The following is a 16,615-nucleotide window of genomic DNA, read 5'->3' as shown; positions in this document are numbered from 1 at the left end:
TCCCTGCTCTTTGTCTAAATCACTTGGTGGTGGCAGCATACTGTTCAAGGACAAGGCGGAAATTGTGCCTTGGGAAAGTTTTTAACTTAAGTTGGTAGAAATAAGCTTAGGGGGTCTTTCATGCGGGTCCCCACATCTGTACCCTAGAGTTCAGAGTTGGGAAGGAACCCTGACAACTCCCAATTCTGGGCATTGGGTACATGCCCCCAGAGTTACAAATGTCCTTTGTGCAGCTTAGACATGCTCAGAGCCTGCCTACCAGATTGGAGAACGCCTCATTTGTGAATCCATCAGGGTTTAAGTGTGAGAGAGGGCTCTGAGCAGCTTGGTGATTTCAGTGGTTTTGTGCATGCCTTCTGGCAGAAACTTAAGTGCCTTCAGTGTTAGGAAGTAGCTGAGTCGGGGTTGATGATCTCACTGGTACCTAAAAGTTGGACGTTGCCATCTGTAGTGGGAGTTACATGTTTAATTCCCTTTGTGGATCTAGCTCTCTGTGCCCTAGTTTCCCATCTATGAACTGGAGTTTACAGTGCTTCCTTACCTTGGGAATGTTGTGAGGATAAATACGGTAAAGACTGTTAGGAGCTCAGATACTAACATGACAGGAGCCATATAAATATGCCAGATTAGACATGTTGGCATTTTTTGGTCTGCGAGAGACAGTGGGAATTGCAGCCTATGATGTACATGGTTTGCAATGTCTCATGTGACTGAATAGTCCAATCTGAGATTTGCATAATCTTTGGCAGTTATTGCAAATGTCTGTATCTTGGTTGGGAACTGCTTGCTTCCTAAAGGCTCTTTTCTCTTCAAGCTGTAGGAGCCAGCTTCTGTCATGGACTTTGATACCCTGATGGAGACGATGGAGCCACGTGTTACCATCACTTGCCAAGACTTCTCACTGGCCAGGATCTTGCTTGCACGTGTCTTTATAGCGAAGCTTGGGACATCCTCTTGTTCTTGTTCCCTCCAACAGCTCCCCGTATAGCATGTCCTTGGGTATGCGTCCATTTTCCAACCTACTCAGATGGCCCAACCAGCACAATTGTCTTTGCTTGAGCAGGGCTGTTATACTTGGTAACTTTGCCCTTTGAAGAACCTCTGCATTGGAGACTTTATCTTGCTATTTGGTGTTGAGTATGCGGCGTAAACAGTGGAGGTGGAAACTGTTTAACCTTTTCTCCTGATGAGCATAAGTTGTCCATGTTTCCCCACCATACATGAGCGTGCTGAGGATGCAGGCTTAGTACACTAGCATTTTGGTCTTGATGGTAAGCTTTGAGTTGTTTCATGCTCTTTTAGTTAGTCTGCTAAAGGTGGTGGCTGCCTTTCCAATGTGAACATTTAGTTCTTCATCCAGTGAGAGGTTAGTGGTCACTGTAGAACCTAAATAGCTGAACTTTTGGACTACTTCTAGCTGATTTGCATTTAAGGTAATTGAAGGATCCTGTGGAACCCCCTGTCCTAATACAACTGTTTTCTTGATGCTGATAGTGAGAGCAAATGCCTGAGAGGCACTTGAAAGGAGGTCCATGAATCCTCGTAGTAGATCTTCACTGTGGGCTATGAGGGCATCATCATCAGTGAATAAAAATTTCTTGATTAGCACCTTTTTGACTTTGGCCTTCAACAAGTCGGGACAGGTGGAAGAGTTTGGCATCTGATCTTGTGTGGAGATACACTCCATCTTTCATGTCCTTAAACACGCCATTCAAGAGTACCGAGAAGAAGATTCCAAAAAGAGTGTAGGGGCAAGAACGCATCCTTGCTTCACTCTGCTTTTCATCTCAAAACTGTCCAAAGTGGACCCTTCAAACTGGACAGCTGCTCTCATGTTGTTGTGGAATGAACATATAAGACTTAACAGGTGCGCATCCTATCTTTTCTAGGATTGCAAATAGACCTACTCTGCTGCCTGTGTTGAATGCTTTGGTTAGGTCCACAAAGGTGATGTACAATGGTCGGTTTTGCTCTCTGCAGAGAAAATATCATGTCTACAGTTGATCTTCCATCCCTGAATCCACACTGTGATTCAGGGTAGACACAATTCGCCAGCTGTTGTAGGCACACTAAGATGACTTTTGTGAAAGCTTTTCCTGCTACACTTAGTAGCGAGATACCTCTGTTGCACCACACTTTTCACCTTTATTTTTATACAAAGTGATGATTTTTGTGTCGCGCATCTCTTGTGGTACCTCACCCTTTTTTCAGCATTTAAGTAGTAGCTGATGAAGATAGGGTAATAGGCTGTCTTTCCCAGACTTGAGGATTTCCGCTGGGATGCCATCTTTTCCAGGAGCCTTGCCACTTGATAGCAAATCCATGGCCTTGCTTAGTTCTTCTACAGTGGGCTCCACATCTAGCTCTGGCATGACCTGTAGAGTTGGTATTTGGTCCAGTGATTCGCTGGTGATGTTTCTTTCTTGTGCATATAGCTCTGAATAGTGTACAAGCCAACGACACAAGTGCTTGCTTTTATCTGTAATGATTTTGCCGCTGTGCAATTTGAGAGGGGCAACCTTGTTGACAGTGGGACCTAGAACTTTCTTCAGGCCATCATACATGACTTTGAGGTTTCCTGTGTCTGAGGTTGTCTGTATCTCTTCACGGATCTTGATCCAGTAATGATTTGCACAGTGTCTGCTTGCTCACTGCACCTCAGTTTTTGCATATTGAAGTCTCACTTTGGCGCTCTCTGTTGGCTTCTTGTTCAGTTCCAGATAGGCTGTGTTCTTAATGTTGATGAGAAATAATAGTTCCACTTCATTTTCTTCAAACCAGTCCTTTTTTGATGTTCTCTTCCCCCCGAATGTAGCTCAAGTTGTTTCATGGATTGTTGTTCTTAAATCTTGCCCAAATTGCTCTGCACTCTCTGTTAATGATTTTCCATGTATGCTAAGTTCAAAAGCATTCACAAACTCCTGGCATTTCCTCTGTTTTTTGGTGTTAATAGCATTGATTTTGGGCTTGCTCCTAGGTTTTGCTCTACGTAGTTTCTTGGCTGTAATCTTCACTTTGCCAATAATCAAGGAGTGGTCAATGTCACAATCAGCACTGTGGAACGTGTGAGTGTTCTCCACTAAGGGTAGGTCTTTCCTCCTGACGATAACAAGGTCTAATCGGTGCCAGTGGCCTGATCATGGATGTCGCCATGATGCTTTGTGGTGATCTTTTCCTGTAAAATATGAATTGGAAATACACATTTGGTTTTGGGCGCAGAATTCAAGAACTTGTTGGCCATTCTCATTCATCTTGCCAATGCCAAAATGTCCCAGGCAATCTGGCCATGAGTAGTTGTCTGCACCGACTCTTGCATTAAAGTCACCAAGGAGGAAAAGTTGCTCAGTTGATGGTATTCTTTTGATGACTTGATGCAAAGAGTTGTAAAATGTATCCTTCTCCTCGGGGATAGATTTGAGTGCTGGTGCATAGGCACTAAAGATGTTCACAGAGCCGATGGTCGTCTGAAGTTTAAGTGAGATGATACGCTCTGATTTCCCAATGGGTGTCTCTAGAGCTTTACCCACTTGTTTTTCACAGCGAAACTGACACCATGAAGAGTATTTTCTTCACTGCTTTTACCTTGCCAAAAGAAGGTGTAACTGGCCTCTTGGACAGAACCAGCATCTGCAAGTCTTGTTTCCTGAAGTGCTGTAATGTCAACATTGAGTTTGTACAGCTCATGGTCTAGCAAAGCTGACTTCCGTATACTGCTTGTGTATTGTAGGTCATCATCGCCTGTCAATCCTGGACACATGGTCCTGACATTCCAGCTCCCAAGGCAGAAAGTTCTTGGTTTCTTATTTTTGCCAGGTGCCAGATTTCCATCTGCCTTTCAACTTTTTGTCTAGCACCACGCACCTCAGGACGTGGACAGACCATGGCGGGCCAGCACCTAACTTTCTGGGGGCTGCCTGGCTTTGTGGTGGGTGGTGGCTGACCAATGGAATGCAGTGATTCTTCCCATCGTCGAAGGTGACTCTTGGAACCCTCTATGCCAATCAAGTAAGAGCTTTTTACCCATAACTGTCACCTTCTGTGTTGTGTCCAGGTTGCCAGCAAGGATGGAGTGTCCTCTCCGTGTGATGTGGCTGCAATAGCTTGGGTAGTTGATATGGAGACACTGCTTTGCCCATGTGTCAGCATCCCCCTTCACTGGTTTGAACCAAAGGAAGGACGGGAGTGGATACACTTGGACTCAACTATGCTGCAGGAGTTGCCAGTGCAGAAGAGATCTTCCATCTGCCTAGCTTTCAGGGCTCCACTCCCAATGTGCATTACTTTACATTTATCCACATTAAATTTCATTTGCCATTTTGTTGCCCAATCACTTAGTTTTGTGAGATCTTTTTGAAGTTCTTCACAGTTTGCTTTGGTCTTAACTATCTTGAGCAGTTTAGTACCATCTGCAAACTTTGCAATCTCACTCTTTACCCCCTTCTCCAGATCATTTATGAATAAGTTGAATAGGATTGGTCCTAGGATTGACCCTTGGGGAACACCACTAGTTACCCCTCTCCATTCTGAAAATTTACTATTTATTCCTACCCTTTGTTCCCTGTCTTTTAACCAGTTCTCAATCCATGGAAGGATCTTCCCTCTTATCCCATGACAACTTAATTTACGGAAGGGCCGTTGGTGAGGGACCTTGTCAAAGGGTTTCTGGAAATCTAAGTATACTATGTCCACTGGATCCCCCTTGTCCACATGTTTGTTGACCCCTTCAAAGAACACTAATAGATTAATAAGATCTCCCTTTACAGAAACCACGTTGACTTTTGCACAACAATTTATATTCTTCTATGTGCCTGACTATTTTATTCTTTACTATTGTTTCAACTAATTTGCCCGGTACTAACGTTAGACTTACTGGTCTGTAATTGCGGGGATCACCTCTAGAGCCCTTTTTTAAATATTGGCGTTACATTAGCTTTCTTCCAGTCACTGGGTACAGAAGCTGATTTAAAGGACAGGTTACAAACCATAGTTAATAGTTCTGCAATTTCACTTTTGAGTTCTTTCATAACACTTGAGTGAATGCCATCTGGTCCCAGTGACTTGTTACTGTTAAGTTTATCAATTGATTCCAAAACCTCCTCTAATGACACTTTAATCTGTGATTTAATCAGATTTGTCACCTACAAAGGACAGCTCAGGTTTGGGAATCTCTCTAACATCCTCAGCCGTGAAGACTGAAGCAAAGAATTCATTTAGTTTCTCTGCAATTACTTTATCGTCTTTAAGTGCTCCTTTTTTAACTCGATCGTCCAGGGGCCCCACTGGTTGTTAGCAGGCTTCCTGCTTCTGATGTACTTAAAAAACATTTTATTACCACCTTTTGAGTTTTTGGCTAACTGTTTTTCAAAAACTCCTTTTTGGCTTTTCTTATTACATTTTTACACTTAATTTGGTAGTGTTTATGCTCCTTTCTATTTACCTCACTAGGATTTGACTTCCCCTTTTTAAAAAATGCCTTTTTATCTCTCGCTGATTCTTTTACATGGTTGTTAAGCCATGGTGGCTCTTTTTTAGTTCTTTTACTGTGTTTTTTAATTTGGGGTATACATTTAAGTTGAGCCCCTATGATGGTGTCTTTGAAAAGTGTCCATACAGCTTGCAGGGATTTCACTCTAGTCACTGTACCTTTTAATTTCTGTTTAACTAACCTCCTCATTTTTGCATAGTTCCCCTTTCTGAAATTAAATGCCACAGCGTTGGGCTGCTGAGGTGTTCTTCCCACCACAGGGATGTTAAATGTTGTTATATTATGGTCACTATTTCCAAGTGGGCCTGTTATAGCTACCTCTTGGACCAGATCCTGCACTCTACTCACGACTAAATCAAGAACTGCCTCTCCCCTTGTGGGTTCCTGTACCAGCTGCTCCAAGAAGCAGTCATTTAAAGTATCGAGAAATGTTGTCTCTGCATATCAAGTGGAGTGCCCCAAGGGTCGGTCCTGGGGCCGGTTTTGTTCAATATCTTCATAAATGATCTGGAGGATGGTGTGGATTGCACTCTCAGCAAATTTGCGGATGATACTAAACTGGGAGGAGTGGTAGATACGCTGGAGGGGAGGGATAGGATACAGAAGGACCTAGACAAATTGGAGGATTGGGCCAAAAGAAATCTGATGTGGTTCAATAAGGATAAGTGCAGGGTCCTGCACTTAGGATGGAAGAATCCAATGCACCGCTACAGACTAGGGACCGAATGGCTAGGCAGCAGTTCTGCGGAAAAGGACCTAGGGGTGACAGTGGATGAGAAGCTGGATATGAGTCAGCAGTGTGCCCTTGTTGCCAAGAAGGCCAATGGCATTTTGGGATGTATAAGTAGGGGCATAGCGAGCAGATCGAGGGACGTGATCGTTCCCCTCTATTCGACATTGGTGAGGCCTCATCCGGAGTACTGTGTCCAGTTTTGGGCCCCACACTACAAGAAGGATGTGGATAAATTGGAGAGAGTCCAGCGAAGGGCAACAAAAATGATTAGGGGTCTAGAACACATGACTTATGAGGGGAGGCTGAGGGAGCTGGGATTGTTTAGCCTGCAGAAGAGAAGAATGAGGGGGGATTTGATAGCTGCTTTCAACTACCTGAAAGCGGGTTCCAAAGAGGATGGCTCTAGACTGTTCTCAATGGTAGCAGATGACAGAATGAGGAGTAATGGTCTCAAGTTGCAGTGGGGGAGGTTTAGATTGGATATTAGGAAAAACTTTTTCACTAAGAGGGTGGTGAAACACTGGAATGCGTTACCTAGGGCGGTAGTAGAATCTCCTTCCTTAGAGGTTTTTAAGGTCAGGCTTGACAAAGCCCTGGCTGGGATGATTTAACTGGGAATTGGTCCTGCTTCGAGCAGGGGGTTGGACTAGATGACCTTCAGGGGTCCCTTCCAACCCTGATATTCTATGATTCTATGATTTCGTCCTGAGGTGACATGTACCCAGTCAATATGGGGATAATTGAAATCCCTCACTATTATTGAGTTCTTTATTTTGATAGCCTCTCTAATCTCCCTTAGCATTTCATCGTCATTGTCACTGTCCTGATCAGGTGGTTGATAATAGAGCCTTACTGTTATATTCTTCTTAAAGCATGGAATTACTATCCACAGAGATTCTATGGAACATGTGGATTCATTTAAGATTTTTATTTCATTTGATTCTACATCTGGGATGTGCGAAACCTAGGGTCAGTTCCCCCTTCAGGCAGAAGGGGAGAAAGGATTTGAACAAGGATCTCCCAACTCTCAGGTGCAGGCTCTAAATACTGGGCTAAGGGACATTTTTACGTGTGCCTTCCTCAGTCTCTCCTAATAAAGCTATTCCACTCTGGATAAACAATTAAAGAACTACTAGAGCATGGGTCACCTCCCCAGTGAGTGCCCTCCCACTAGGCTACACTCCCTGGCCAATGACTCTTACATTAAGGTAACTCACAAGCCTTTCACAACTCTTGTATTGCTGCACACTCCCCTCCAGGCAGTGCATCACCCATTAGCAGATGCAGCATACTCCTCCCATTGTGTCCAGCCATCTCTGCTGCCCTTGCTCTTTACCCAGTGCCCAGACTCAAGATCTAGGTAGGTAATGCATGACTTGCATGGGTTGGGGCATTATGCTCCCTTACTCCGCCCGTAGCGCCAACTCTCAGGATGTTATTATGAAGTCTGTAAAGGGAATCGAGGGATGAGGTAACAAGCAGCAAGAATGTGTACTGAAGAATAGCATGCTTGTTAGCTCCATGAAACGTTTTTCAGGAAACGTGACCCTGGACTTCAGAAAAGCAGACTTTGACTCCCTCAGGGAACTCATGGGCAGGATCCCCTGGGAGAACAACATGAGAGGGAAAGGAGTCCAGGAGAGCTGGCTGTATTTTAAAGAATCCTTATTGAGGTTACAGCAACAAACCATTCTGATGTGTAGAAAGAATAGTAAATATGACAGGCGACCAGCTTGGCTTAACAGTGAAATCCTTGCTTATCTTAAATACAAAAAAGCAGCTTACAAGAAGTGGAAGATTGGACAAATGACCAGGGAAGAGTATAAAGATATTGCTCGGGCATGGAGGAGTGAAATCAGGAAGGCCAAATCACACTTGGAGTTGCAGCTAGCAAGAGATGTTAAGAGTAACAAGAAGGGTTTCTTTAGGTATGTTAGCAACAAGAAGAAAGTCAAGGAAAGTGTGGGCCCCTTACTGAATGAGGGAGGCAACCTAGTGACAGAGGATGTGGAAAAAGCTAATGTACTCAATGCTTTTTTTGCCTCTGTCTTCACGAACAAGGTCAGCTCCCAGACTACTGCATTGGGCAGCACAGCATGGGGAGGAGGTAACCAGCCCTCTGTGGAGAAAGAAATGGTCCGGGACTATTTAGAAATGCTGGACGGGCACAAGTCCATGGGGCCAGATGCGCTGCATCCGCGAGTGCTAAAGGAGTTGGTGGATGTGATTGCAGAGCCATTGGCCATTATCTTTGAAAACTCATGGCGATCCGGGGAATTCCCGGATGACTAGAAAAAGGCTAATGTAGTGCCCATCTTTAAAAAAGGGAAGAAGGAGGATCCTGAGAACTACAGGCCAGTCAGCCTCACCTAGGTCCCTGGAAAAATCATGGAGCAGGTCCTCAAGGAATCAATTCTGAAGTACTTAGAAGAGAGGAAAGTGATCAGGAAGAGTTAGCATGGATTCACCAAGGGCAAGTCATGCCTGACTCATCTAATTGCCTTCTATGATGAGATAACTGGTTCTGTGGATGAAGGGAAAGCAGTGGACGTGTTGTTCCTTGACTTTACCAAAGCTTTTGACACTGTCTCCCACAGTATTCTTGCCAGCAAGTTAAAGCAGTATGGGCTGGATGAATGCACTATAAGGTGGGTAGAAAGTTGGCTAGATTGTCGGGCTCAACGCGTAGTGATCAATGGCTCCATGTCTAGTTGGCAGCCGGTATCAAGTGGACTGCCCCAAGGGTCGGTCCTGGGGCCGGTTTTGTTCAATATCTTCATAAATGATCTGGAGGATGGCATGGATTGCACCCTCAGCAAGTTTGCAGACGACACTAAAGGGGGAGGAGTGGCAGATACGCTGGAGGGTAGGGACAGGATACAGAGGGATCTAGACAAATTGGAGGATTGGGCCAAAAGAAATTTGATGAGGTTCAACAAGGACAAGTGCAGAGTCCTGCACTTAGGACGGAAGAATCCAATGCACCGCTACAGACTTGGGACAGAATGGTTAGGCAGCAGTTCTGCAGAAAAGGACCTAGGGGTTACAGTGGACGAGAAGCTGGATATGAGTCAACAGTGTGCCCTTGTTGCCAAGAAGGCCAATGGCATTTTGGGATGTATAAGTAGGGGCATTTCCAGCAGATCGAGGGACGTGATTGTTCCCCTCTATTCGACATTGGTGAGGCCTCATCTGGAGTACTGTGTCCAGTTTTGGGCCCCACACTACAAGGAGGATGTGGAAAAATTGGAAAGAGTCCAGCGGAGGGCAACAAAAATGATTAGGGGACTGGAACACATGAGTTATGATGAGAGGCTGAGGGAACTGGGATTGTTTAGTCTACAGAAGAGAAGAGTGAGGGGGGATTTGATAGCTGCTTTCAACTACCTGAAAGGTGGTTCCAAAGAGGATGGTTCTAGACTATTCTCAGTGGTAGCGGATGACAGGACAAGGAGTAATGGTCTCAAGTTGCAGTGGGGGAGAGTTAGGTTGGATATCAGGAAAAACTTTTTCACTAGGAGGGTGGTGAAACACTGGAATGCGTTACCTAGGGAGGTGGTGGAATCTCCTTCCTTCGAAGTTTTTAAGGTCAGGCTTGACAAAGCCCTTGCTGGGATATTTTAGTTGGTGTTGGTCCTGCTTTGAGCAGGGGGTTGGATTAGATGACCTCCTGAGGTCCCTTCCAACCCTGATACTCTATGATTCTATGACAGGTTTCAGAGTAGCAGCCGTGTTAGTCTGTATTCACAAAAAGAAAAGGAGTACTTGTAGCACCTTAGAGACTAACAAATTCATTTGAGCATAAGCTTTCATGAGCTACAGCTCACTTCATCGGAAAGCTTATGCTCAAATAAATTTCTTAGTCTCTAAGGTGCCACAAGTCCTCCTTTTCTTTTTAGGATTCTATGACTACTCCTCTGCAGGGAGGACTAGGGTTTTCAGGCTTGTTGGAAGTAGTCTGTTTTAACGGAAGGACTTTGAAGGAGGAGAAGGTGGAGGTCCTGCAGAGCAGGTCAGGGAGGGGCCTCTGTGTGTAGGAAGCCACCTGGGGAAAGCCAGGAAGGCGGGAATGGAGAAAGGATACTAAGGACTTAGTGAATCAGACAGTTTGAGCACAGTAAGGAGGAGGAGCAGAAAGATCTGTGGGCACATGTGGGAATCACGCTGTGCAAGGCCTGAACGAGAAGACAAGGAGCTTGGCTTTGCTGTAGAAATGGAGAGGAAAGCCAGCCAAAGGATGAGGAGGGGCTTGATGCTATCAGAATAGCAGGCAAGGAAGGCATTTTGGATGGACGTGGGTGTCAGGCAGGCCAGACAGGATGCTGTTGCAGAAGTTAAGGTGACAGATGACAATAGAAGAATGGAACCCTGTGGACTTCAAGGTGGGAACAGAGAAGGATGAGCACGTTTTAGAGATGCTGTGAGGCAATCTAGCAGGATTTAGTGATAGCATCAATTTGGGGTGGGGTGGAGGGACAGAGAAGAGGAATCCAAAGTAATACGAGGGATGAGATACTGCAGCAGAAAGAGAAAAGAGAAAGCAACCTTGACAGCAAAGGGAGGGAGAAGGGAAAGCTTCAGGAGAAAGGGAAGGAGCTCAGTTTTACTCATGCTGATTTTTCTGACAGCTGGAAATTCAGGAAGGGATGGCAGAGAGGCAATCAGAAATAATGGACTGGGCAGAGCTCGGGAGTGGAGAAATGAATTTGTGAATCTTCACCGGAGAGGCAACAGCTAAAGTTGTGTAACCAGATGAAGTTGTACAGAGACAGGGAGCAAGAAGAGAAGAGGAGGGAGACAAGAATGTAGCTCTGACAGACACTGAAAGGGAGACAGAGTCCACAAAGTAGCCACTGAAGAGTGGCTGGGGGTGTAAGATGAGAACCAGAAGAGCACCAAGTCCAAGGCATTGTCTACATGGGTAAATTGCATTGGTTTAAGTTAAATTAGTGCAAACCCTTATGTGGACACTCTTGTTCCAGTTTAAAAGTGTCTCATTTTGGTTGAACTAAGCCTTTTCCTATTCAGTTTATTAGCATAAAAAGCCACTCTTATACTGAATAGTGTCGATATCGGGTTAACTGAATCTATTGAAATTCACACCATCCGTTAAACTGGGGCAATGTTATCATGTAAACAAGCCCTATAAAGCCAAGAAAGGAGAATCATTAGGAGGAGGGACTGGATCAACTGAGTTAATGGTGGTGTAAGACTGAGAAGGAGGAGAAAGGCAGCGTGGTCTTGGGATTTGGCCAGGAAGAGGTCACCGTTGACGTTGTTGAGGGCATCCAGTGGAGGTACAGATGCCAGATTGTAGGGGATTAAGAATGAAGATGGAGATGATGAGACAAAAGAAGTAAACCACGTGCTTCAGCGGCAAAAGGAAGGAGTGAGATGGGACAGCAGTTGGAGAAGACGTGCAGGAGGGAATCAAGGGTGTTTTTTTAACAATAAAGGAGATGGTATGTTAGAGACAGAGTGGTTGAGGGGGAGGTGGAAGGATGAGGTCAGTGAGGAGGATCTACCTTTGAGAAAAGAGTAGGCCAAAGGTGCTGGGTGCAGGGTTAGAGAAAGAAAGCAGGAGACATATTGCTGAGTTGAAGACTGGGATGTACGGAGAGATGGAGCAGGATGGGAACAAATGAGGGGGAGGAGTAGAAGTGGAAGCTCATGCTGAATAGTATTTGGTCTCGCCTTAAAAAAAAAAAAAGACGATCTTCAGTGGAGAAGGGAAGTCAGTGCAAGACTAGAATCAAAGGTAGAGAAGAATTAGTGCGGTTTTCCATTCTAACTCCTGTTTTCATTTGCTCATAACTTTCTAAAACGTTCACCTTTCAGACCAACGTCTGCTCTGCCTCTTGGTAGTTGGGGTTCTTTGTTTGGACACACAATGTATTGAATAACAATATTCCCATCAATAAGGGACCACATATCATATGACACAAACTAACAGGAATTTGAATTTCAGTCTTTTGACATTTTCTCACTATTTTATACAATAATCCATATTTAAGTTTCACAAATATGGAGACTGTAGAAGATCCAGCCAGAACAACTGGGGATTGGTCCTGCTTTGAGCAGGGGGTTGGACTAGATGACCTCCTAAGGTCCCTTCCAAACCTGATATTCTATGATCTATGAACATGATGATATGTTTTATGAAATTATGTAATATTACCATTACCACTACCACATAGACAGTACTTTCTTCACCAAAAAACTGAGTATCACATTTATAATTGCCAGAGAAAGAAGCTTGTACATTCAATACATGTCAAACATATCTTGTCATACATATCAAAACCCAGCACTGGTGTAGCACAGAAGGGCTAATATTTCAGAAAGAAAAGGACAAGGAAATGGTGGGAGTTCTGAATATCTGCTCTGTTTTGGTAGGTTTTCATGTCTCCAAAAAGCTGTTCCTTTAGATAAAAAAAGACAAGAAAACCAGGTATTGTCCACAGTATGCCTGTCAGTAACAATGTCCAGTTGTAAGCATAGCAAGCTGTCCTGTGAAGCAAGAAGAATTAAATGAAGGCCCAGATTAAGCTGCTCTCAGCCATGGTAGTGACAGAGGACAACAGATTCCCAGAAACCCAGAGAAGATCCAACCAACCTTGGTGAATTGGTGAACAATGATATGTAGGCAGTGCTTCTTCATGTCCAGAGCCTGTGTCTTGTCAGCTGCCTCTAAAATCTAGAGCAGAACAAAGTTAAAACTCTCTTCTCTTTCTTCTTCTGATAAAAGTCTAATCACAGACAAGTGCTGATTTTATGCAGAGAAGGTCATTTCCCTAAACTTGAGGTTGCTACCAGCTTTCCATTCTGAACTGGATTTTGGCTGTTGTGTGTGGTTCTTGTCAGAAGGTAATTTTTATGGAAAACTGGAGACGACTTAGGCTATGCATGGAGCCAGATTGTCTCAGGTGCCAGAATGAGACTGGTGCAGGCAAAGGGAAAGCAATACCCTAGGCTGTGGGTGGGGAGCAGTCAACGTAGGAGGGAGCACTGCTAACTTTTTGCCAACTGAGGATTCCCTCTACCAGGGAAATTCTTAGTTGGCTAGATTTTGGCTCTTTTGCACCACCTGGGCAGCAAAAAATGAGCAGGACCAGGGCAGAGGATCTGGTCCATGATCTTTAGGAAAAAATAGTTTATTTATGGTAACTGTCGTTCATTGAAAGTTGCCTCTATGCATTCACATTTGTGGGTTTGACGCTCCCAATGATCTGCTGATGGAACTTCTACCAAACCAGTGTCCATTGGGTCTGCATGAGCACCCCTTACTGACACTGATGTTCAACTTCTAAGCCTACAGAAGGAAGTCCAGTACCCAACCACCTCGGCTTCTTCTTCTATACCAAAGTATGATGAGAACTCTGTATGGAATGGGGACAGGAAGTGTGAATGCAGAAAGATAACTCTCAAAGAACAACTGTTATAAGTTTCTTCTTCCAGGTCCTCTGTGCATTCTCATTTGCAGGAGATTAGCGAGCAGTACCCACAGAGATGCAAGGCAGGCTGAGGAGTTTGCAGCTGAAGAGAAGTTGTAGCACTACTTTCCCAGTCTCGGCCTCCAAACAGGAGGTCAAGATTAAGGAACAGTGCTTGCTAAGATGTGATCTGAACTCTAAATGAGTGCTCTACAGAACGCCCTACTGGGCAACAGCTTGAACATGCCACACAAATGGCTGTAATGCATAATGGCAAGAGAACCTTAGTCCAAGAGTAATAGAAACAAATGGACAAGATGATCCACTTGGATAACCTGCGAGAAGAAACAACCTGTCCCTTGTACCTCTTCCCATATGCTAAATTAGCCTAGTGCTATTTCAGAAGGGCTTAGTTCTCTCTGGACAGAAACAGAGTGCCCTTCTCACATTCAATGTGTGAAAATATGCATCCTCTGGGAGTGGTGTGAGTTTTGAGGAAGAAAACCAGAAGGGATACAGACTGGTTAATATGAAAATCCATCACTGTTTTAGCAATTAAGTTTGGGTGTGGCTATAGAAATCCCTCAGCCTTATGTGTAAAACTAGGTCACCATTAAATCTGCAACTGACTGACCCTCCAAGCTGACATAATGGCATTGAGTAAGGCTTTTCTGTAAGAGATAGTCCAAAAAGCAGTTTGCCAGTGGTTCAGAGGTGTGGTTCCATGACCTTTGCTAGCACCCAGTGCAAGTCCCATGCAGAAAGAGGCTACCTCACAAGAGAAAGGTGTTCGCAAAGCCTTAGATGGAATGTGTGATTGCAGAGTGTGGAGGAAATGAACCGCCCAACCACACTAGACCCTTGCAGATGGAGTTGGCATACAGAATCTGCATCCTGATGGACTTTTGGGGATGCATCGAACAGACTGGTCTCCTTTTGGTAGTGGTCTAGAATGGAGGGGAGCACTCTAGAACAATCCTTCAGCCATTGCCCAAGTGGAGCATATCTTCCACTTTGAACACAGTACATGTGTGTCACACGTTTTCTAGACTGAAGCATCTTTCTCACTCTTGCAGAACTAGACAGGTCAGAGTTGGTTAAGAATCTATCAGCCCGGCAGTCAGATGCAAAGATACTAGATCTGGATGCAGAATTCTCTTCCAGCCTGAGATAGAAGATCAGGAGATAGCAGAACGTGACATGGTAGCTCAAAGGAGGATGCAACAGCTTGGCATACCAGTGCTCTGAGACACTCTGGAGCAATGACAAGAGTTTTTACCCTCTCTCAGGGTACGAGGTACTGCCAGGAAAGTACAAAGTTCTTGCTCCAGTCCAGGAGGAATGTGACCCTGAGAGACTCCTTCTTCCTGACCATTATTGAACAGAAAAGGTGACCCTTTCTGCCTTTATAGCAAAGCATTTTAGCACAGATGTTTACGTGCAGAAGAGATGGCAAGACAACGATGTTTCCAGAGACCACTCATGTTGGTCTAGTTGCCTTGGCCTGAATGCATGAAAGGAATTAGGTGCATAAGTCCCTATTTTAGGCATCTAAGTCCTACTTTCAGCACCACTGTGATGCACAACCCCCTGCCAAACCCTGCAAGCGCCTGAACTCACTTGGCACTCAGCTATTTGCACTAAAAGTTCCCTAGATGCCTATCTTACTGCCTGTGGGCAGGCACACTGCTGCGTTACCAGGGGTGTCCAGATGCCTAGCTCTTGCCTAAGTCCCATGAGCCTCAGAAAGAACCAGATAATTTGGCAAAGCTGATATTGCAAGGTTTGCAGAGTTTGACCGGTACTGTGAAATCTGTCTTCTGGCAGCAACATCTTGTCCACAGGTTAGTCTCAGACTGTGCCAATAAAAGTGAGGCTCTTACAAGGGCACAGTTCAACATGCCCCACTTGATTTTGAGCCCCAAAGTCTTGATTAAATGACAGGTCAGGACCAAAGAGCAGAAGAGCTCCTGCCATGATCTGGCTTTGAGAGGTCAGTTGTATAGATATGGCAAAACATATATTCCTCTTTTCCTTAGCTGGGTTGTCACCACAGCCAGGCGCTCAGTAAACACTCTTAGTGCTGTTGACAGGCTGACGGAGAACGCTGTATTGTAAAAACTTTTCTCCTATGCAAAACTTCATGCATTTCCTATGTGATTGCTTTATGTCTGTGAAAGTAGGTGTCCTTCAAATCAAGAATCATGCATCAGGGCTTGTCTATATGAGCAATGATTTGCAGCAAGCTGGGGTGAAAACGTAGTGTGCGGCATGCTAGTGTGGGGTAAGTTTCCGTAGGGCTCCTGCTGACACACCCTAAAAGTTCCCTAATGCACTTTAATCTACTCCTGTTTCAAAGTGGGGTAGATCAAAGTGTACCAGGGAACTTTCAGTGCACAGCAGCAGGGTCCACATGAATACTTAGTGAGTGGCACACTAGTGCAGGATAGATTTTCACCCCAGCTTGCTGAGAACTCAATGTTCATGTAGATAAGCCTTCAGTCTCTTTGGAATAGGGAGGGGGAATGACGAACCAGCAGGGGTTATCAAACTTTTTCTTTCTGAGGCCCCCACAACATGCTAAAAAAACTCCACGGTCCACCTGTGCCACAATTGTTTTTCTGCAAATAAAAGCCAGGACCAGCATTAGGGTAGCAAGCAGGGCAATTATCCAGGGTCCCCCACCATAAGGGGCCCCGCAAAGCTTAGTTGCTCAGGCTTTGGCATCTGCTCCAAGCGGTGGGGCTTGGGCCCCTGGATGGTAGGGCTTGGGGCCTCAGGCTTCAGCCCCATACAGTGGGGCTTCATCTTTCTGCCTAGGGCCCCAGCAAGTCGAATGCTGGGCCTGCTTGACTGAATCCCTGAAACCAGCTCTTGGCCCCCCAGTGGGCCCCGGACCCCTGGTTGAGAACCACTGCCATAGTGATCATCCTCATTTTGAAGGTTCTGATGTGTCTCTTCAGT

At 45.0% G+C, this 16,615-nt stretch overlaps 1 protein-coding gene across 2 annotated transcripts in view; it reads right to left on the bottom strand.

Moving 5' to 3' along the window:
• The window catches only part of LZTR1 (leucine zipper like post translational regulator 1), a 289,726-nt gene that overhangs the window by 5,159 nt on the left and 267,952 nt on the right, over nucleotides 1–16,615 (bottom strand). For both annotated transcript variants that reach the window (XM_084611173.1, XM_084611171.1), the window contains one exon: nucleotides 12,835–12,915. In XM_084611173.1, coding sequence (XP_084467299.1) covers nucleotides 12,835–12,915 — 81 coding nt within the window. The remainder of the gene's footprint in view (nucleotides 1–12,834; nucleotides 12,916–16,615) is intronic.

The sequence above is a fragment of the Lepidochelys olivacea genome, assembly GCF_965140295.1.
Source record: "Lepidochelys olivacea isolate rLepOli2 genome assembly, chromosome: 21".
Taxonomy (NCBI): domain Eukaryota; kingdom Metazoa; phylum Chordata; order Testudines; family Cheloniidae; genus Lepidochelys; species Lepidochelys olivacea.
The sequence above is the reverse complement of the archived record's forward strand: the minus strand, read 5'-3'. Positions and strand labels throughout refer to the sequence as shown.